General features: G+C 43.1%; 1 protein-coding gene across 3 annotated transcripts in view; it reads left to right on the top strand.

The window, feature by feature from the left end:
- Positions 1 to 23,009, top strand: part of HHAT (hedgehog acyltransferase) — a 332,511-nt gene that overhangs the window by 254,987 nt on the left and 54,515 nt on the right. For all 3 annotated transcript variants that reach the window (XM_047705012.1, XM_047705011.1, XM_047705010.1), the window contains one exon: positions 15,174 to 15,318. In XM_047705012.1, coding sequence (XP_047560968.1) covers positions 15,174 to 15,318 — 145 coding nt within the window. The remainder of the gene's footprint in view (positions 1 to 15,173; positions 15,319 to 23,009) is intronic.

Raw genomic sequence — 23,009 nt, 5'->3', positions numbered from 1 at the left:
AGAAGGCAGAGAGGCTTTAACCCACTGAACCACCCAGGCACCCCAGAGAAGCAGGCAGAGAGAGAGGAGGAAGCAGGCCCCCTGCTGAGCAGAGAGCCTGATATGGGGCCTAATCCCAGGACCCTGGGATTATGACCTGAGCTGAAGGCAGAGGCTCTAACCCACTGAGCCACCCAGGTGCCCCCATTACCCAGATTTTTAACCAACCTTCCTGTTTTCTTTCTCCATGGTTTACTGTTGCCATCTGTGGTATATGGTGTCTCTAATGGCTAGGCCTTCTGGGAATCTATCTGGTGTATGAATGACTCCTCTCTTTGATATCTATTATCCAGGTGTCTCAGTCCTGCTAATTCCTCCATCTTCTCTCTATCTTATAAAAATGGGTTGATTTTGCTCTCTTGCTTTTCACTTCTATTCCATTCCTTGCCTGTGGTTTTATACTTTTCCAAATGTTTACTTGCTTTTTAATGGGGTTTTGAAGGGAGCACTGTGTTTAATTGGTTGCCATAGAACAGTTTTCTGTGCTGTTGGCTGAGTCGTTTTGGAATGCTTTACCTGTTTGTCAGTCTTAGATTTTTAAATATTAAGTTTGCTTAGAAGCAGGCCTTGCCCTAAGCTGTTGTTTTGTGTTTGAACAGATTATAGCTGAGGCCACATCTGTCATATTTTAGGGTTATTTAATAGTCTCAAGGGACCTCAGTACTACCTGGAGAGGGAGGTCCCCAGTGCCATGAACAGTCATAACTTGAGTGTGATGGTCCTCTAGCTTCTCTCTTTCCACCCCTATGCCTTGACCCCATACTTGAGGGAGATAGCCAGGGTCTAAGGTCATTAAGTGGAAAGAGTCCTAGATTTCCTTTTTTATTCTTTTATTCTTTTTTAATTTATGAAGTCAATCATGACTATATGCTCTTGAAAAAGAACAAAATACAGATAAGACTGGAGTCCTCTAAGACAGCCACCCCCCCTCACTCTAACAAACACACCTTGTTCTCTTTCTTCTTCCACGAGAGGTAACCATTGTTGTCAGATTTGAATATAGCCTTCCATACGTACCTTTACTACTGTGTGTGTGTTATAATAAATACATAAATATTCTGAAATTTATGCATTTTTCCTCTTCATGGCATGTTTTGAAGATGTTTCTATATTAGTATATGTAAATCTGCAAAATTGGACATGGTGTGGATGTATAATGTATTTGACCATTCTTCTATTGTTGAAATTTTAGGTTGCCTCTCATTTTTTTTTTTTTTTTTTGCAAATGCAGCTGCTGTGGAGATGTCTAGATATGCCTCCTTATACATTACATATGTGTAAGTGTTTCTTTAGGGCAGTTACCAAGAATAGAATAGAGTGGGAGTTGGCAAACTATGGCCCATGGGCCAAATCTGGTCTATTGCCTGTTTCTGTATGGCCTGCAACTAAGTGAGAATGGTTTTTATATCTTCACACTGAAATTCAGTGGCCCAACTCAACTTCCCCAACTGATTTGAAAGATCATCTTTAATATATAGTAAACATCCAAATATACATAAGTTCATTTTTAGGTTCAATTCTGTTGTATTGATCTACTTGATTCTTCCTATTTTAAGTGCTAGAGTTCTGTAACATGTCTTGATTCCTGATTTGGAAAATCTCATGCCCCTTTTGGTTCTTTTTCCAAATCACATTGCCTGTTTTTGTATAGTGACTCTTCCATATGAGTCTTAGAATTAGGGAGGTTCCTTAAAACTCCTGGTATTTATATTGGAATTTGTTAGGTTGGCATTAACTTGTAGCTTAAATTGGGTAGAGTTAATATGTCTATGATGCTGTCTTTCCAGTTATGGATTAGTTATGTATTCAAGTCTTCCTTATGTTACTACATAATGATTTATCATTTCTCCTTAGAAGTCTTGGATACTTCTTGTGGATTATTGCTTTTATACAGAAAAAATGAGGATTTTTGTTTTGAATTGGTCACTTTGCATCTGTCCTGTTTAAATCTTCCATTAGCTCTAGTAATTTGTCAATTGTTTCTTGTAAATTTTCTAGATTGATAGTCATATCATCTACAAATAATGACAGTTTTGTCCTTGCCAACAGATTTAACCCTTGCTGCATTTAATTGTCTTGTTGTATTTACTGGGTCTTTCAGTACGATTTTGAGTGATAGAGGAGAAAATGTCTTTTTCTTGAAGCTAGTGGAAATACTTAATCTGGGTTTTGACATATTATCTTTATCAACCTAAAGAAGCTTACTCTTGGGACACCAGTGTGGCTCAGTCCTTTAAGTACCTGCCTTCGGTTCAGGTCGTAATTCCAGGGTCCTGAGATTAAGTCCTGCATCAGGTTCCTTGCTCAGCGGGGAGCCTGCTTCTCCCTCTGCCTGCTGCTCCTCCTGCTTGCGCTCTCTCTCTTTCTCTCTATCTCTGTCAAATAAATAAAATTTTTAAAAAAGAAGCTTACTTTTTTCTTTTACTATTTTTTTTTTAAATCATGAATGAGCATGCAATTTCACCAAATATTTCTTTGGCATCTATTGAGTGATCACAAGATTATTCTCCTTTAATTATTTAATCTCATGAATTACATGAATCTCTAATATTTTTAATATTGAATCCCCCTCCCATTCCTGAGATGAATCTTACTTGATTGAGACAATTCTTTTAATCCTATATTCAATTTACAGGTATTTAATTTAGAATTTTTAAGGCAATGTGTAGAAGAAAGGTTAACTTACGGTTTTCGTTCCCTATGTTGGCTTTTTATCATTTTAGTATCGGGGTCATACTAGCATCATGAAATCAGTGAAAGCTTCCCATGTTTTTTTTTAATCCTCTGAAACAGTTTCCATGGAAATTGTCTTGTTCCTTCACCACCTGGTAGAACTTGCTCATTAAGATCATCTGGGCAATTTTTCTTTGAGCATAGAGCTTTGACCACTGTTTCAGTTCTTCTGTGGTTATGTTTTTTCAGGCCATCTACTTTTTCTATGAGAATTTTAGGTAATTTATTTTTCTATATACTTTATGTTTCTCAGCTATGTTATTAAATATATTGCCATATAAGCGAAAAGAGTTTTAAATCTCCTGTGTATTATTATCTCCTGTTGTTTATTTGGCCTTGCTTTCTTAATTGATCTTATTTGCTAGCATTTATTCATTTTATTGTTCCTTCAATAAAAGTTTTTGGTTTACATTAATGATATTTTAAAAAATTTACTGGTGTGTTAAGTTTTACAGATTTTTTATCACTGCTTTTTTTATTCCATTGTTGGTGAGCATGGCCTTCATGATAACTTTTTAGAATATATTTGTCTTCCTTTACTGTCTTAGTTTGTATTCAGTTTGATTATGATCTACTTGGTATGAAAATTACATGTATTCATTATTCTGTATATCTGTGAGACAGGCCTAATAATTCTTTTACTGTGATAAATTATACATGACATAAAATTTACTGTTTTAACTATTTTTAAATGTACAATTCAAAGACATTAAATTTACTCACAATGTTGTATAGCCATTACCACCATCAATCTCCGGAACATTTTAATCATCCCAAACAGAAACTCTAAACCTATTAAGCAATAACTTCATATTATCTCCTTCCCCTGGCCCCCAGGAACCACTATTTTACTTTCTTTCTCTATGGATTTGATGATTCTAGGTACCACATATAAGTGGAAGCATGTAGTTTTTTTTTTTTTTTTATTTCTGACTTATCTCACTTAGCATAATGTCTTTATGATTCATCCATGTTGTGGTGTGCATCAGAATTTTTTGTCTTTTAAAGGCTGAATACTGTTCCATCTTATGTATACCGCATTTTGTTTTTCCATTCATCCACTGACAGACATTTAGGTTGTTTCCTCCTTTTGTCTATTGTGAATACTACTGCAGTGAACACTGGTATACAAATATCTCTGTCTTTTGATTGGAGAGTTTAGTCCATTTACATTTTTAAAAATTTTTTTATTTAAATTCCACTTAACCCTGGTGGTGGGTATTAAGGAGGGCACGTATTGCATGGAGCACTGGATGTGGTGCATAAACAATGAATTTTGGAACACACACACAAAAAATTAAATAAAAAAAAACTCCAGTTAACATCCAGTGTAATATTATTTTCAGGTGTACGATATAGTCATTCCACACTTCCATAAAACATTTAAACTAATTATTGCTAGATATGGACTATTTCTATTTTGTTAATTGTTTCTGGTTTTTATTCCTCTGTTTCTCTCTTACTCTCTCTGTGATATGATAATTTTCTCTAGTGCTATGCTTTGATTCCTTTATCTTTTGTGTATCTGCTTTAGGTTTTTGCTTTGTGGTTACTATGATGCTTACATAAAACATCTTATAACAGTCTGTTTTAAGCCGATAACTTCCATTGCATGCAAAAGCCCAACATTTTTACACCCTCCCTTTCTATGTTTTTGATGTTACAGTTTACATCTTTTACATTATCCATTGACTCATTTTTGTAGTTATTACTATCTTTAGTACCTTTTCTTTTAACCTTTATATTAGATTTATAAATTATTTACTACCACCATTACAACATTAGAGTCTTCTGAATTTATATATTTACCTTTTTCCAGTACTTTTATATATTTTCCTATTACTAATTAGCATCCTTTTGTTTTAGCTTAAAAAATCCCTTTAACATTTATTATAAGGCTGGTTTAGGTGACAAACTCCTTCAGCTTTTGTTTGGAAAACTCATTATCTCTCCTTCATTCTGAAAGACAACCCTGCCAGGTAGAGTATTCTTGGTTGGCTATGTTTTTCTTTAAGCATTTAAAATACATTGTGCCACTACCTTCTGGCCTGTAAAGTTTCTGCTGAAAAATTTGCTGATAGTCTTATGAGGGTTCCCTGGTATGTAACAAATTGTTTTTCTTATGCTACATTTAAGAGTCTCTCCTTGTCTTTGACTTTTTTTTTTTTTTAAGATTTTATTTATTTATTTGACAGAGAGAGATCACAAGTAGACGGAGAGGCAGGCAGAGAGAGAGAGAGAGGGAAGCAGGCTTCTTGCTGAGCAGAGAGCCCGATGTGGGACTCGATCCCAGGACCCTGAGATCATGACCTGAGCCGAAGGCAGCGGCTTAACCCACTGAGCCACCCAGGCGCCCCTGTCTTTGACTTTTGACAATTTAATTATCATCTGTCTCTGTGTGGGTCTCTTTTGGTTTCTTATTTGGTACATTTTAGGCTTCCTAGATCTAGATGTCTGTTTCTTTCTCCAGATTAGGGAAGCTTTCAGTCATTATATTTTTTCAACTAAGCTTTCTTCCCCTTTCAGTCTTTCCCTTTGTCTTCTGAGACCCCTGCAATATGTATATTGGCTGCTTGATAGTATCCATAAGTACCTTAAACTATCTTAACTGTTTTCATTCTTTTTTCGTTTTCTATTCTGATTGGATAAATTCCACTGACCTGTCTTTGAGTTTGCTGGTTATTTATCCCACTTGACCTAGTCTGTTTTTGAATCCCTCTGTTAAATTTTCAATTAAGTTATTGTATTATTAAGTTCTGTGATTTCTGTTTGGTACTTTCTGTCTCTTTTTTGAAATTCTCACTTTGTTGATACATTGTTCTCCTGGCTTTGGTAAGCATCTTTTTTTTTTTTTTTTTAATTTGACAGACAGAGATCACAAGTAGGCAGAGAGAGAGAGGAGGAGGAAGCAAGGATCTCTGCGGAGTAGAGAGCCTGATGTGGGTCTCAATCCCAAGATCCTGGGATTATGACCTGAGCCGAAGGCAGGGGCTTTAACCCACTGAGCCACCCAGGTGCCCCTTTGGTGAGCATCTTAATGACTATTATTTTAAACTCCCAATCAGGTAAAAATCACTTTTCCTTTTGTTGTTAAGATCTGTTTCTGGCGGGGTGCCTGGGTGGCTTTATATAAAAATGCCATCTTTCCCAGTCTTGACAGAGTAGTGTTGTGTAGCAGATGAACCACATCAGTAAGCCTGGCCTGAGCTTCTAATTTTTATCTCAAACCTTTGTGATTGTCCAAATTCAAGTCACCTTCTTTGTTCTTAGTGGCCCCCTTAATTTAAGATGTGCTAAGACCTATTAGTGTCCCAAAGGGAAGGATCACAGTCAGCAACTTGATGCAGTATGATTAGAATCCAGATCCTCAAACAGCAGCTGGGAGGGTATGTATTTAAACCCCTTTTCAGGGAAGAACTGGGAGATGGGAATTTTTTCCCGCTCACCCTGTGCCAGGACTTATAGTATGGTCTCAGGAAAGTGCTCCTGTGCCTCTTAGGAGCTGCTTGTTTGTTTACCACAGTCCTGTGGGACTTGTGAATGAAAGCCCCATTGGCTCTCAGAGCCAGGCCACTGGGTGACCTGTTTCTTGGACAGCAGCTGCAAAAGCTGGCATGCCAGTATGATTACAAGCTCCTTCCAGGGAGATACTGACAACTCAGAGTGAGCTGGAGGGAAAAGGTGAGGGAGGTTCTATTAACTTCCTCGTGTCCTGGGAGTATCACAGTCCTCCTTTAGCTGTGTGCTAAATTAGAAGCCTAACTCTCAGGCAGCAATTAAAAAAAAAAAGATTTATTTATTTTAGATAGAGCAAGAGAGAGCATGTAAGAATGGGGGCAGGGACAGAGGAAGAGGGAGAGACAATCTCAAGCAGACTCCCTGCTGAACACGAAGCCCGATACTGGGCTGATCTCACAACCCTGAGATCATGACCTAAGCGAAATCAAGAATCTGATGCTCAACTGACAGAGCCACCCAGGCACCCCTCAGGCAGCGAATAGACCTCTTTCAGAGAAAGACTGAGAGTTTGCTTGCTCCCTCAGTGGTGAGCTCTAGGGGGCAGAGCTACAACTAGTCCTCGTGTGACCCTGAAGAACTGCTGCTTTGTTTGCTAGTCTTGAAGGTCTTATGAACACAAGCACCTTTAGTTTATTGCCTGTTCCTGTGGTGGGAGTTCTAAAATTTGGGGTGCTAGATGGGAGTTCAAAATTTTTGTTCCTCAGGAAGAAGCTTCGATTTAGGGTTTTCTCCCAGTTGTATGATGCTTGTGCTGGGGCTGGGGTTTATAGCAAGAGTGTGTTTCAGCTTTGCCTACCTGTTGAGATGTGGGTGTTTTCTCATTTTCCTGACGTGTAGGAGTTGCTGTGTTGGTTTCTGGCGTTCTTGCAGTGTAAACTGCTCCATGTAAAACTGTACATTCAGTGCATCCATGGGAGGAAGAGGGGTGTAGGAGCCTTTCATGTTGCCATCTTGGTAGTCTCTCCTGTTCTAAGATTGTTTTGCCATTTAGGTAATTTAATTTTAAGATGAGTTTCCATATTAATTTTAAGATGAGTTTTTCTATTTTTGAAAAAGATCATTAGGATTTTGACAGGTATTGCATTGAATCTATAGACAGCTTTGGGTGGTATTGTCATCTTAATAATATTAAGTATTCCATTCTATGAATATAGATGTCTTTCTATTTCTTCTTTAAGCAATATGTTGTAGTTTTCAGTATGTCTTTCCCTCCTTAGTTAAGTTTATTCCTAAGTATTTTATTGGTTTTGATGCTATTGTGAATGGAATTGTTTTCCTAATCTACTTTTCACATTGTTCATTATTAGTGTGTAGAAGTGCAACTGATTTTTGCATGTTGATTTTTTTTTTAAGATTTTATTTATTTATTTGACAGACAGAGATCACAAGTAGGCAGAGAAGCAGGCAGAGAGAGGAGGAAGCAGGCTCCCCGCTGAGCAGAGATCCCGATGCGGGGCTCGATCCCAGGACCCTGGGATCATGACCTGAGCTGAAGGCAGAGGTTTAACCCACTGAGCCACACAGGCGCCCCTGCACGTTGATTTTTTATCTTGAAAGTTTGCCAAACTTTTTCATTAGTTGTAGAAGTGTTTTGAGGTGGTGGTCATTTTTGTTTTTGTTTGTTTGTTTGTGTGTAGACTCTTTAGTGCTTTCTATGTATAAAGATCATTTCACTTGGAATCAGAGATAAGTTTTCCTTCTTCCTTTGCAATTTGGATGCTAGGCCTATCAGTTTTTATTCAGCTGTTTTATATTCTTTTGATCTTTTAGGTGTCATTTTCTGGGGGGACATGTTAAATCTCCTACTCTAATAGTGAATTCTAATTATTTTCTTCAAGTTCCAGTGTCATTTTAAGCCATACTGTTCTTGAAAATATTGAGATCCTGAAATGGACACTTGGTGAATATCTATCAACCATTACTAAAGGAACACACGCACGAAGTTCTCGTTTTTGAAGTATTTGAAGTATTTCAAGAAATAAAAACATTTCTTGAAGCTTTCCTTTGCATCTGGCACTGAAGAGACCAGTGTCTTGAAGATTTCATTCTAGAGGAGGGGACACACATTGCTATGCAAAATACAGCAGGGAGCATGAAGACATTGAGTTAGCGGAATGTGTGAATGACTGTACTATATTTACTTCTGTACTTTACCAGTGTCTGCCTAGGACCACTTGCTTAATGTCTCAGCTCTTTAGTTCCTCCTTTGTAAAATGGGAATACTTTTTCCTACTTAGATAGCAATATAGGTTAAGCTCCTATATCTAAAACATGTATGTTGATGCTGTCTATCCCATGGGTTACAGAAACACAGAAAATGGGTGACTGACTCTGGCAGAGTTAGAGTAGCCACCGTTGATCAAATACCAATTGTGAACTATGTATATGAGGAGTTTGAGCTTGCTCTGGGTGGCACAGTTCAAAAGTGGGGCCAGAACCTGAGCATCATTTGGGCTGGTCCAAAGCTATTGGTCTCCTGAACTGACATGGAGCTGGAGCTTGAAGAAAGAATTAGGAGGACACATTCTCAGTAGAGAAAACAGTTTCAGCAAAAGAAGTAATGTGTGAAGTAATTCTACAGAGATGTAAAAGTGTATGCCATGTTGGAAGAGCTGTGACTAGAGCTGAATAGAGTGTGTCATTAGTAAAGTAGTAGGAGTTAAGGTTGGAAAGTAAAATGAGCTTGTTTGTAAAAGGTCTTCTTTGGATTTTAGTCTGTAAGCAGTGAAGAACCACCAAAATATTTTGTGCAGTGGGGGGACATACTCAGTGTGCTTGATGAACCAGAGGAGGAAAGGCCAGGGTATAACATGGCAGCTAAGAAAGAGGCTTCTGCAAAATCCAGAGCAGAGACATGAGGACTAGAAGCAAGGGTATATCGTTAGAAGAGAAAGAACACAGAGTAAGACAGTACTATTGGCCATTCCAGAACTTTTAGCAGGACCCTGTCTCCTCAAATATGGCTTAAGTTCTCTGATTATACCAAGAGCCAATTTGCTTAGTTATTAAAGTCCTCTGAAATCCCTTCACATGCCGTGTGGATATAGATGCCAGATTATAGCCTCTGCTGTTTTTAACCAGGCTGGGTATCTAAACTATGGAGCAGGTGACTCGTCCATGTGAGCAGAACTGGCTTTGTCTTTATCACTGCAGTATTTGATTCTATCTCAGGAACATGCATTGCTTAGATTCAGAAGTAGAGATTGGAAAATTTAACTTCACTGGTATATTTTGAAGCTCTATACACTTATAAGAAGGAAGGAGGTGTTGCTTTTGAGTGCCTTCATGTATTCATTTGGCTTGGATAATAGGATGCAATGGAACATTAAGAAAGTCAGGAGAGGGACGCCTGGGTGGCTCAGTTGGTTAAGCCTCTGCCTTTGGCTCAGGTCATGATCCCAGGGTCCTGGGATCGAGTCCCGCATCGGGCTCCTTGCTCAGAGCCTGTTTCTCTCTCTGCCTCTGCCTGCAGCTTGCCTGCTTGTGTTCTCCGCCCACCCCCCACCTCTCTCTCTGACAAATAAATAAACAAAATCTTAAAAAAAAAAAGAGAGAGAAAGGAGATTCTGTAACTTATCTGGGTAAAGAGAGAAACAGGTGTTAAGTAATTGCTGAGCACAGAGAGTATGTGTGGGTCTTAGGTGATACAGACTGAAGGACAGAGCTCACCATGCTGGGGGCAGCATGAGAGAGAGGGGTTATTCGTGATACATGACTTCTAAATGGAAATGACCAAGTGCCTTGGCAAAGGGAGCAAGGGGGCAGTGTCCTGGTGGGTTGGTACAGGATGGGACAGGAGTTCAAGTCTTCCTTCTGAGTGTTTTTGCTCTGGCCACTCTTCTCTTTCATAAGAGCTGTAATTGTTTCTTTGGTTGTCTTTGGTTTCATCTTTACAGCCTATGGGGTGTCTACCCTCATTTGCTCCTCCTGGTCTTCACCAGTATCCCCCTTGCCATTTCCTTGTTCATCCTTTCTTATCCTCTGGTTACCATTTTTATTAGAAAATGAAAGTCTTCAGTGGTAATATGGAAGAACTGTGTCCAGCTGCTCAAACCCACCCAATTGCTTTTTTTTTTTTTTTTTTTTTTTTTTTAGCTTTTCCCCATTTAAAAATAAACAGTATCAGGTCCCACTTGCCAAGCCTTTGTCAGTCTCCAGCAGCCATTCCTCCAGCCCATCTGCTCCCCCAGATGCTCAGCCTGTCCCCTCCTCCCAGTTCGGCCCCACATGCAGTCCCTCTGTGGACGAGTGTGGAACCCGCCTCACACAACAGCCTGCAGTCCCACCGCGCCCCCCGTCTCCCACCCTTGCACACCTTCTGAGAGTAACTTCTGACCCAGATTCCATGGACCGCACCACCCCAGCACCCAGCTTGTTTGCCCCAGCCTAAATCCTCTGATTTCCAGGGACAGGATGCTGACTAGAGAAGAGAGACGAGTTGCCATAGAGATAAGAATAAACACAGGAGCTCACACCTCACAGCAGGAAATACAAACTAGTTTGACAATTTAGTTCTGCCCTAAGGTTTACTTTGTTTGGATCAGTTCCTCGCCTTTGGTAGCCAGTGTCTCAGAGAGAAGTTTAAAGTGCTGCTAGACTGTCCTTATATAGCTTTCCCACATCCCACCTCTTGTTTCTTCCATCAGAGACCCCAAACTCAGACAGGAATTAGAGGTCCACTCTGCTCCTATACTTCCAGGTGTTCTAAAGGGCTTGCTGTATCCAGGCCCCAAATCCAGTACCTTCTCTTGGGACTGAAGAATGGGTTATAGCAACATTAACATGGAGTAACCCCCAGCCCCACCTTTCATTGAAGTCAAAGTCCCTGAGGGAGAACTTGTCACCCCAGCATGGGAGGCCATACTTTCTGACCTGCTCCACCCCCCATTTTTCCTCTTTCCTCTGGGTGTGAGTGGTGTGAGGGAGACGAGCTTTGGAACTGGGGCTACACCTTGCCCATCTGTGGTCAGAAGCACAGTAGCTCCTCCTCAGGTTTGATGCTGGGGATAGTGGGTGGGCTGGGGTGGGGGGTTGGTTCACACTGGGGCACTGTAAAGAGCACTTTCCCTGCCCTGGAATGGCTTTTTCTGGGCCCCAGAGGAAAGGGAGCACATTTTTAGCATTGCTCCTAATGAGGAAGTGAGGTGCTATGCCCCCATAGAACAAGAGGGAAGTTGGCTTTATAATGAATGTAGAAGCAAACACTTCACCCACACTCAAGAGGCACTATTGACATTCTAGGCTGGACAGTTCTGTCTCACACATGGCATGCCATAATTTTGATGTCCTTGGGACGACTAAAAGTTCTCAGCAAGTTCTAAATATCTCCTGGGACCATGCCCTTCCCAGGTTTTTGCTGCTGGGGTATCAGATTGCCATGGCTTTATCTGTCTTCTGGGAAGGGGACCATGACCAGACCAGAGTTCTTTTTTATTCTATTATATTTGTGTTAAAATGGACATCTGTTTACTGACTATTGCCTTATCTGGTCAATTGGCAATTCTTCTTTTTATGCCTGATGACTCTTCGTTGTACACTGACTTATTTCTCCATTTGGCTCACAGTCCCTCACTTAAGTTTTCCTACCAAGGGGGACTTTAAGCACCCCAACCATGACTAACATGGTCGCTGCACATAGGACAGACAGCCTGTATCCTAGATGTGAAGGACCGCAGGAGTGACAACAATTGCCACAGGATGGCAGAGGAGAGTGTGTACAAGAAATCAAGACTTTAAAGTGGGATCCTTGACCCTATGTCCTTAGACATTCAGAAAGTTGTATTTATTGATGGATTTTGTCTTGCCCATGTGACTTTTTCCCTCCTAGCACCCCTATGTATGGAACCTAAATCTAGAGTATAAACCAAGCCAGATGGTTCCCAACATGGAGGGAGAGCATTAGTGTCAAAACTGCCACTTTCCATGGTGCATCCAGGGAATCCGAAGAGGAGATATGAATTACAGCTGAGATTCATGTCCCCTTTGTTATTAATATTAATCATGGGTTATCCACACAGGCCCCCCCTTTTTTTTGCTCCTAGTGGCCTATGATTATGCTTTGCCACTGATTCACAATGAAGAGAAGTCATGCTCAGTCAAGTTTGCTGCTTGTTGGCAAGGCTGATTTGGTCAGTTCAGAGGATGGGGCTATTAGTTAAATCAGGATTTTGAATTTTCTTTATCATCACCTACTTTGTCTCCCACCTGCTCACCCTAGGGGTGATCAAGAACTGCCTGTGAGCGTCTTGATTTCTCCTTTATATCTTTCTAGTTCATTGATTCCAACAGCCTATGCCTTTAATGTTCTTGCTTAGTTTTTACAAAATTAACTCTTTATAAAAGTTGAATTGTGGTCCTTTGTTTCTGATTTAGATGTCCTCCCTTGTCTGTGAGATCAGAGGCTCCTTCATATTTGCTATTATTTTGACTTCCTTTTCCTAAGCAGAAATCGCAATTTATTGAATCATGTAGCCAAGTAATCACAGAAGCAAAGAAAGTCCCATTGCAACTAGGGCCCCTGGTGCTGGAAAGAGGAGCTCTGTGTCTCATGCACTCATTCTCCCCTTTGCCTCCTCCCTTGCTCTGCCCCTTGCCTCTCAGCTCTTCCTCCAACTAGCCTGGCTCTTGCCCCACACCAGGTCACCTGGCACCACAATCCTGCTTAGAAGTCCAGTGCGAAGAGTGTTTTCCTCTCTCGGTGTGTCTCAGTTGATTATTTAATAATTATTGTAATCATTTCCTGTAGAAGGAGAACCACTCTGAGTTTAACCAAGCTGTGTGCATTCTTTGTCATTGACATTAATATGGAAAAGATTGTGTGGGGCCTCTGAATTCCCCTAACAGGATATAAGGTTGGAGGACATGGATGGGGTTAGAATAGAGGTGGTAGAACATCTGATTCAACGGGTACCTTAGAAATCAAACGTGTTATCAGTGGTCCTGTACATGGAGATAATTATTTGGATGCAGTTATTCCAATTATAGCAATTTATATTTTCATGATTTATTATTCTGGACTTCCCCCCATCTCCCTGCTTCCTCTCACCCTGCCTCCCCAGTTACTGCTAATTGAGTCAGTAATACCCAGAAAATGTCTTCTCCTGCTCTAAGATGCAGAAACCAGTAGATTAATGTCTCCTTATTCTCAGAGGGGAAGAGTGCTGAGTTATAAGCCTGCATCCCCATTTCTCTTTCATTACCAGTTTTTATACCATGTAGCTATCTTTTATCTGGTCTGGCTTGACAGCATCTCCTGTATGTGCTTGTGGCCTCTTAGGACAAGGGAGAGACTAGAGGTCATCTTATCTGGTAGCCTCTACCCAGGAGCATGTCAGCATCACCTGAGAGTTTTCCAGAATAATCATGTCCAAGCAGATGACTCAGTCAGTGCCCATGACACAGCTCCTCCATGAGAAGGCCGCCCTGTCACATATGGTGGCAGTAAAATGCTCTGAGGGGATGCTAGAAGAGAATGTCATGGGTGGGGACGTGTGTGGTAGCAGTGGTGTCTCTGCACAGAGAACAGAAGCTGCGACTGGTGGGAGAGAGAAAAGGAGGGGGGTCAGAAATTCATTTCTTCAGGTTTCCAGTAGGACACTGACCAAGACTTACACAAGTGGTCCCAGACGGTGGGGTTGCCGGAACTAAGTAAGCCCCCTCCTGGAGACACCCTCAGCTTAATCCTTTTGCCCATTAGGAATTTGGGTAATTCACCTTTCTGTTTGTTTTTAAAGGTGTATTTATTTATTTGAGAGACAACATGTAGATGCTGGGAGAGGAGGGGCAGAGGGAGAGAGAGAGAGAAAATCCAGCAGACGCCCCCCTGAGTATGGCGGAGCTGGATCTTATAACACTGAGATCGTGACCTGACCTGAAGCCAAGAGTTTCAGTTTTGGTTTCAACTGACTGAGCCATCCAGGTGCTCCCAGATTCTTATTTGTAGTTGGAGCACAGCTGAAATCAGGATGCAGGTGACCCCAGAGATGTGTAAGTTTCAGGAAGATACTCAGGAATGCTCTCTGGACCCTTTGCTCCCTCTTTTTCCCGTCTTTGGATTAGACTGAGGCATTTGTCAGAAACCCTGGCGCCCTTCAGCCTGGTGGTTGCGCTGTACCTGGTTCTCAGGCTGCTTGTGCAGGCCCAGAGGACAGTGCCTGGGGTATACCGGCGATGCTCACACGCTCTGGGTGCAGCACCGCGATCTCCTGCGCTAGGGCCAGCAGAACGGTCAGTGCCGAGAAATTAAGGCTTGTCTTGCTTTATGCAATCCCCAAGAAGACATTAAAAGGGGAGGAAAAACTACAGTGAAGACCTCAGATGGATGAGCAGAGTTCTTTACCGTCGGTGTTGCAAGCCTTCTCTCCACTTCCTGCATATTCGGATGCTGTGGCAGGTTCTCTCCCATGGGCCGTGTCCCCTGAGCTCTGATTCCCAGAAGGACAGTGGCTTGTGCTGAGTCTCCTGCACCCTCGTAATGGTGGGTCGGATTGACAGGGTGGCTTCCCAGAAGATCACCCTGATCTTGACCTCATGACAGGGAGTTGTGCAGGTTGTCAGGGAGCGCTCCCGGCCCTGCAGGTCTGCACACAGAGAACATGTGGAGGCATTGCAGCCACATCTGAGCTAGCTTCAGTGCTCGTGTCACACACATCAGGGGGGAGCCCGTGGGGCAGGAGGAAGAACAAGTTGGGGGGGTGTGTCGCCACTTTCCTTAGACCAGGGTGTGCCTGTCACAGGAATAGAGGTTTTAAGAACAGCTGAAGTCACGGCCTTGCTTGGGCTCTGGGTTGGGTATCCTGGGCAGGTGCCTGCCGAGGGCCGGGAGGCACCTCCGCACTGCTTTCCGGCCCCCGCGATGAGACACCTCCTGTCTTTTCCCGCAGGTCCAGTTCCTCTCCCCACAAGCCCGCCGTCGATTTCACGCCGCCCTTGCATCTTGCTCCACCTCCATGCTCATCCTGGCCAACCTGGTGTTTCTTGGGGGCAGCCAAGTGGGAAAAATCTACTGGAACAGGATCTTCGTACAAGGTGAGTTGCCCAATGGCGCTGGTTTCGTCCATTTCTTGTTTCCTGCGTATGCTGTTGGTACCTTGAATGCGTTAAGGGGGAAGTGTTATTTGTTCTGTTCATGGTATGTGACCCTTGAAATACAAACCAGAAACAATGCCCTGTGTTGAGCTGTGTCTTTCAGGCTCCCCTCCTTTGCTGTACCTCTTATCTAGCACGTGCGACAGTGAACTCGAAAAGGGACTGTCCCGACTCTCCCAAACTCTCCCTTTGCCTTCTGCTAAGTTACTCTTCTGGTTTGGTTTGGTTTTGTTTTTAAAGACTTTATTTATTTATTTGACACACAGAGAGAGAGATCACAAGTAGGCAGAGAGGCAGGGAAAGAGAGAGGAAGGGAAGCAGGCTCCCTGCTGAGCAGAGAGCCGGATGTGGGACTCGATCCCAGGACCCTGAGATCATGACCTGAGCCGAAGGCAGAGGCTTAACCCACTGAGCCACCCAGGCGCCCCACTCCTCTGGTTTTTAAAATGTCTCCCAATCTTCCTTCCTCATCATCCCAGCCTTCAGTATACTGCGGAGTCTAACCTTGCTTCGTTTCCACTCTGAGCGTCTTGCCAGGGAAGGTCCTAGAAGTCCCACTGTGCTCCCTTGCAGCTGTGGCCACGGCAACTGGGTTTGCCATGGCTCTTTGTTGTGGACATTTCTGTCTGAGCGCTGGGATGCCAGCAGTAGTGGTCAGCCTCATGTTTACTGTGCATTAGGTGGCATGTCCCAGTGTCTACAGCAAAGCCACACCTGCAGCAGGTCAAATGCTAGTCTCTGGGAATTGCTATGAAAACTGCATTCAGAATCAAGCATCATTGATTGATGGGCCCCTCTTCCTTTGGGCTGGAGCTAGGAGTTCTATCACAGCCTTAGAAGAATCGGGAGAGTGGGAGCTGCTGGTATGCATGTTGGCAGTTCACTGGTGGTGAAAAGCAAAGGTTCCCTGTTCTGTTTCCCTGCCCAGTGGTGGGGTTTTGTGCCTCTGGTTTGTGAAGTTTTGCTAAGCAGCAGTGACGTGACTACATGGCCGGGTTATCTCTACATCTGGGTCCCTGAGGGGTTGGCGGTGCTTTCACTGCATCTTTTCTCGTTCCGGATGTAACCCTGGTATAGCTGCATGATCCCAGAATACCACATCACAAGTCTGAAGCATGGCAGCTTGGGGGAGCCAGGCTCATGGAGGTCACGGGAGAGCCCCCATCCGCTTTCCTCGTCATCACAAACCTCTCTTTGATCTTGCCTTCTGAGAAATGTCTTAGCCAGTGGTTCCTGAAGAGACAATGTGCTTCTTTTTTTTTTTTTTTAAGATTTTATTTATTTGACAGGCAGAGATCACAAGTGGAGAGGCAGGCAGAGAGAGAGGGGGGGAAGCAGGCTCCCCACTGAGCAGAGAGGCCAGTTCGGGGCTCGATCCCAGGACCGTGAGATCATGACCTGAGCCGAAGACAGAGGTTTTAACCCATTGAGCCACCCAGGTGCCCCGACAATGTGCTTTTTAAGTGGAAGCCGTCCTTTAATAAAGATGGAAGCTAATGGGTGCAGAAGAGCTGAAGATTAAAAAACACTCCTCATCATGGGCAATGTTGTCTTACTTTTCTTGCCTCCCCCAATGTAGCATGATGCCAAGAACACTGTGACTTGGGGGAAAATGTTGACTTGGGGTTTGCTGGTCACATGAGCAAGAAGGCTCCAGTCTTTGCTTCAGGAAATCAAACATCAGGTGTTTGCTACTGCCAAGGCATTGAGACTAGAGAATTAAAAGTGAAGCACACACATGTAGGAGCCAACGTGCAAACAGAAACATGTCCACAGACTGAGGTAGCTGTTGTGCTGCATGTGTGAGTGCATTGCTAGAGGTCACAAGACAAAGTGGCTGCCCTCCCACAAAGGTTGGATCTCACAGAAGAGGTGGCATTGGAATTGGAGGTTTGTTTTTTGTTTTTAAGATTTTATTTATTTATTTGACAGAGAGAGCACAAGCAGGGAGAGCAGCAGGCAGAGGGAGAGGGAGAAGTAGGCTCTCTACTGAGCTGGGAGCCTGATGTGGGGCTTGATCCTAGGACCCTGGGATCATGACTGAGCCACGCAGGTGCCCCTGGAATTGGAGTTTTGAGCATTAAGTAGGAACTTTCCAGGTGGAGAAGGCAGGTATATGGGGGGTAATTAGCTGTTCTGTCGGGTCGTTCTAAACTCTCAGGGTTTCTTTCCCCACAGAAGTTTGTTCTTCTCACTGTTCAGTGCAGGTCCAGTGGCTTTTTCTAGGCAGTGACTCCAGGACCTAGTATGTTTCTATTTGATTTTTTGCTGTCTTGACCTGGCCTGAGGAAGGGGATGAGAACACGGGGAGGTGCACAAGTGCCACACAAGATTTCTGCTCATGTTCCACTGGCCAGAAAGAGTCATGTGACCAAAAAAGTACAAGGTCGCAAGATGTGGGGAAGTACACAGATATTAGTAGGTTATGGCCCAGGAGGAGAGGGGACCTGGGGCAACTTGGAGGTGCCCAAGAGGCAGTTAAAAATGTGAGTTAGACTATGAAAAATAGCATAGAGTTTCATCAAAAAGTTAAAATAGAGAAACCGTATGATCCACTACTGGAAATTTACCCAAAGAAAACGAAAACACTAGTTGGAGAAGTAGGTGTACCCCTGTGTTCATGGCAGCATTATTTACAATCGTCAAGATATGGAAGTGACCTAAGTGTCCATCAACAGATGGTTGGATAGAAAGATACAGTACATATACACAATGGAATATTAGCCATAAAAAGTCATCTTGTTATTTACGACATGGATGGACTTAGGGTATCATGTGAGGTGAAATACTCAGTCAAAGAAGGGCAAATACCACGAGATTTCACTTATATGTAGACTCTGAAAAAAACAAAACAAACAAAACCAGAAATAGACTTGTAAATGCAGAGAACAAACTGGTGGTTGCCACAGGGGAAAGGGGTTTGGGGGGTGGGCGAAATAGGTGATGGGAATTAAGAAATCCAAACTTTCAGTTATGAAATAAGTCACAGAGATGAAAAGCATAGCATAGGAAACACAGTTAATATATATTATAATAGCATCATATGGAGGCAGACGGTAACTATACTTATTGTGGTGAACACAGTGTAGTGTACAGAATTGTTGAATGACTGTGTTGTGCATCTGAAACTAATATAACATTGCATGTCAAGTACACTTCAGTAATATCTTTTTTTAAATGTGAGTTGCAGTTGGAGAGGATGGAACTAAGAGTTGTGGGAGTCACAGGCATAACGGCAGGTGAGGTCATGGGAGTGGATACAGTTAGGCAGGGAGCAGGCACAGAGTGGGAAGGGAGCAGGGTGGAAGATGGCTCCTGGGCATGCTGGCCTTTATAGGGGCAGAGGAGAGATGGCAGCTGGAAGATGTTTTTTCTGTTTCTCAAAGGCATCAAGATTGAAGCATCATTTGCCCTGCGCCCTGTGGAGCTAATAGCTGGCACACAGGGTTCAGGGCTCTGAGAAAACCCATATGCTTCTGCCAAGGGGGTCCTGTTGTGGCCCATGACTGGATCTATCCTTAGAGCCAGGTGCCTGAGTCGTGGAGACCAAATTTCCAAATATGGAGAGCTCTAGGGAAGCATTTTTCTCTGGGTTCTTGGGCCAGGGAAGCTCAGCTTAGGAGGCATTTAGTGTGTCAGAGATTCTTTTAGTCAGCCTGGTCCCATCTTCATCAGTCTGTCCCCTGGGCCCCCTGAGTCAGGGAATGTCTCCTGGGGATTTGACAGTTGCCTCATTTGTCTGTTCCCCACTGTGGGTCTTTGTCTCTGAGTAAATTTCAGTATCTCCTGGAGGCAAGTAAACCAGATGATGCCAAATCCCCCATCCTTGAGGACTCTAGGTTTCTCTTCATAACCAATTTGATTGACTTGATAGAAGGTTAGTATGAATATTCATGTTTGGGCACAAAAAATTCTAATGAGCTTATAGGATGCTTGCTCATACTCTGCTGGGAGTATTACACTAGCTTTCTAAAATTAAAAAAAAATCTGAATTTTGAAACTCCTTTGGCCCCAGCGGTTTTGGATATGGGATTACTGTACTGTACATGTAGCTGCTGATGAATGACTCAGGTCTTTAACAGCCTGGTTGTCTGTGGCCTCTTCCTTCAGCCACGTGGAACCTGCTGGTCCACGACCCACGTCTGCTTGCTGAGGAACATGCGGTGCAGTGAGTGAGGGGAGAGTTCAAGCTCATATGAGATTCCCAGGTTTAATGGGAAGGTGGCCCTTCCCTGGCGGTAGTCAGCCCGGTCCCTGTGCACCTTGATCCTTGATGGACTGGGACCTGCTGCAATGACAGGAGCTGGGAGCAGGTGTCCTTCTAACAGCTCTTGCCTTGGTGAGTCCTGGAAGAACTGAGAGGGGGAGAGCCAGGTGTCTGAGGCGAGGGCTTATAGAAGAGATTGCAAATTCCACCCCCTCCCATACAGTGGAGGGGCTGAGAAGATACCAAAGGGCTAGTTCTCAGGGATGCTGAGGGGGCTAGTTCTCAGGGAGCCTCTTACTGTATCACTGATATCCCTGGAAGCATCTCATGAGTAGCCTGAAGGAGTTGTCTTCAGTTCACTCTCTCCCTACCTTGGTGCAGCTCTGTTTGCTGGAAGGTACAAAGCTTGTCTTAGTAGTGTATGTAAACATGTCTAGCCTGTTCTCTATGGGGTTGGTGAGAGCAGGCTGTAAAACCAGACCCTTTCCTTTCTGCTGCGCGCAGTGCCCCACTGCCCAGAACAGTGGACCATGCCAGCCAAGGGTTGGGAATGCTGAGCGGCCTTTTGAGGGCTCTGGGATGCATCACACACAAATCATTATCAAGTGTTTTCTCTGCTGCAGAGGTTGGAGAAGTAATGTTCAATTAATTGTGGAAGATAAGAATCTATATGTTTGCCTTTAAATAAAAAAGTCCCAAAACTTATGTTATTGAAATTTACTTCTGGCAGCTTGAGGAATGTGAATGTTTGGGCCTCAGATATTTAAAGAGCTTAGTGGGCTCAAGGGATCTGAGAAGGATGTGGTCTGGGCATTTGGTCCCCAGGCCTGCTCTTGGAGGGACCCCACTATGTGATGCTTTGTGGAGGCAAACTCAGATTGCGTCTTTCAAAAGCCTCTGTTGATGGACAAGAGTGCTCTTGTGTCGGCCTGAAATCCTTGATATTGAAATACAAGTTTATCTTTTGAACAAGCAGATGATGACTGCTTTATAACTCAGAAATATCAGCGAGTTATAACTCCCAAGTCTGTAAGATCAAGTTCTATAAACCGGTTGTGTCTCAAGCATCCTCACTGTGCCCTGTAGTCCTGTCACAGCAGGGGAGAAAAGGTGTTCAGCAGGGATTGGTAGATATTGGGAATATATCTGTCTTTGAGGAGGCCATGGGCTTTATCCGTGTTGTTTGGGTGCAGGGTAGTGTTCTTCTGGAAGGACCATCCACTTTCCTTAGCAGTAGACACGGGCTCTATAAAAAAGGCACTTAATCATTTCCCAGGAAGTGGGTTTTGCAGTGCTAGGAGTTTGGTAGAGGCATGGCATCCTCCAAACATTCTCCTGCCTGACTCCTCATTACACACACATTTACACTCGCACACTCCCTCCTTTTGTTGCCTGATCTAGTTGGGCAAACTCTATCTCAGCACTTAGTTCCCAGAGTGGCCCTGTGCCAAGGCAAGGAGGATTTGGTTCTTTCCCTCCAGATTGCAATGAGAGAGGAACTAGTAATTATTTAATGCAGGTCAGAACCTTTACACTCCCCATATTCGCTTACTGTTTCTAGCTGAGAGAGGAGAAAGTATATTTTCTTCCTGATTACTAGCTTGTCCCGGCAGTTTATTTGTCTCCTGACTCAGATGACTCTGGACAGGCATTTTATTTAAAGCTGAACTGGGGTTTCGCACTGGAAATTCAGGAAGGCTGTGGTTAAATAGACGCTCATTCCCCTCACATCTTGTTAAGTTCTTGGGACTAAAATTTAATTTTTGATGAGAGAAGACAGGGGGCAGTCATCAGCGTCTCAGGGCCTTCCCCTGTGATTACGTTGTCTCGCTATCTTTAGTAGTCTTTACCTTCACAGGGAGTTTCTTTTGCTCCAGTGGATTCTGCTTCTGCCTCACTGGATCCCCTGCAAGTTCCAGAAGAGTTAGAGGAGCAGGAGCTTCCTGCCCACTGTACTAGTCGGTACACTTGATACATAGATACAGGTTGTATGGTTTATCCTTGGTTGCACAGTGGTCCATTTATGGCCATTCTTGGAATCTGAATTTCAAGACTTTCAGAGGTCTTGGTTTCTTTCTTCCCCTTCCTTCCTCTCTCTCTCTCTTTCTTTCTTTCCTTCCTCTCTCTCTCTCTTTCTTTCTTGGTTTTATTTATTTATCTTTCTTTCTTTCTTTCTTTCTTTCTTTCTTTCTTTCTTTCCTTCCTTCCTTTCTTCCTTCCTTCCTCTCTCTCTCTCTTTCTTTCTTGGTTTTATTTATTTTTCAGAGAGAGAGAGAGAGAGCACAAGCAGGGGGAGTGCCAGGCAGCGGGAGAAGCAGGCTCCCCGCTGAGCAGAGAGCCCGATGTGGGACTCGATCCCAGGACTCTGGGATCATGACCTGAGCAAAAGGCAGGTGCTTAACTAAGCCACCAGGTCTGAGCAAACCAGGTCTTGGTTTCTTCTTTACTCTGTGCCATGTGGTCACCCAGATGGCTTGGGCAGGGGTACTTCAGGCCAAGTCACTAGGTGTAGGACACAAGAAATAGTGAGTGGGCGTTCTTATCCAGCAGTCCTCCTGGGGTTAGTTAAAGTGGAGGGGATTTCTAAAATATCTAGGAAGGAATTTCAGTCATAGTACATTTATTTTTTATTTTTTTTTTAAAGATTTTATTTATTTATTTGTCAGAGAGAGAGAGGGAGAGAGAGGAAGCACAGGCAGACAGAATGGCAGGCAGAGGCAGAGGGAGAAGCAGGCTCCCTGATGAGCAAGGAGCCCGATGTGGGACTCGATCCCAGGACGCTGGGATCATGACCTGAGCCGAAGGCAGCTGCTTAACCAACTGAGCCACCCAGGCATCCCTATAGTACATTTAAATAGTACTTTCTGTGAGGTTGTAGGAAACTTTTTTTTTGTTAACTAGGAGTTTCTGTGAATTCATTTGGGAAGAGTTTTATAGAATATGGGAACATTATAAATTAGTCTTTAAATAGAATATCACGTAAAGACTAGTAGAATTTAGACACTGTTAATCAAATAAAAATAATTTTGACTTTTACTATTCTATTAGCATGTAATATTTGAAGTCTCTACTTCTCACTGGCTCCAATCCACCTGCCCCCAATCATACATGTGCAGGGTGATATTCTAAAGTATATTACAATCAAATCATTATGTTATATACCTTAAAATAATACAATTTTATATGCCAATCATATCTCAATAAAACGGGGGGGGGAGGGAAAAAGGTTTATTACAAATATGTTAGTAGAAATTAAAATCAAACCAAAATAATTTTAAAAATTTAAGTAAGTCCCCTTCATTCTCTAACCGTGCATCTAGCTGCTCACCACATATCTATATTTACTATATATGAGGGTGTCTGCCGCAGGATTCCCAGCCCTGTACTCTAGGGCCCACATCAGGAAATCTCTTGGGATTTCAGT

This window comes from Lutra lutra, chromosome 15 (genome assembly GCF_902655055.1).
Source record: "Lutra lutra chromosome 15, mLutLut1.2, whole genome shotgun sequence".
Classification (NCBI taxonomy): domain Eukaryota; kingdom Metazoa; phylum Chordata; class Mammalia; order Carnivora; family Mustelidae; genus Lutra; species Lutra lutra.
This window is presented reverse-complemented; position numbering and strand designations above follow the sequence as displayed.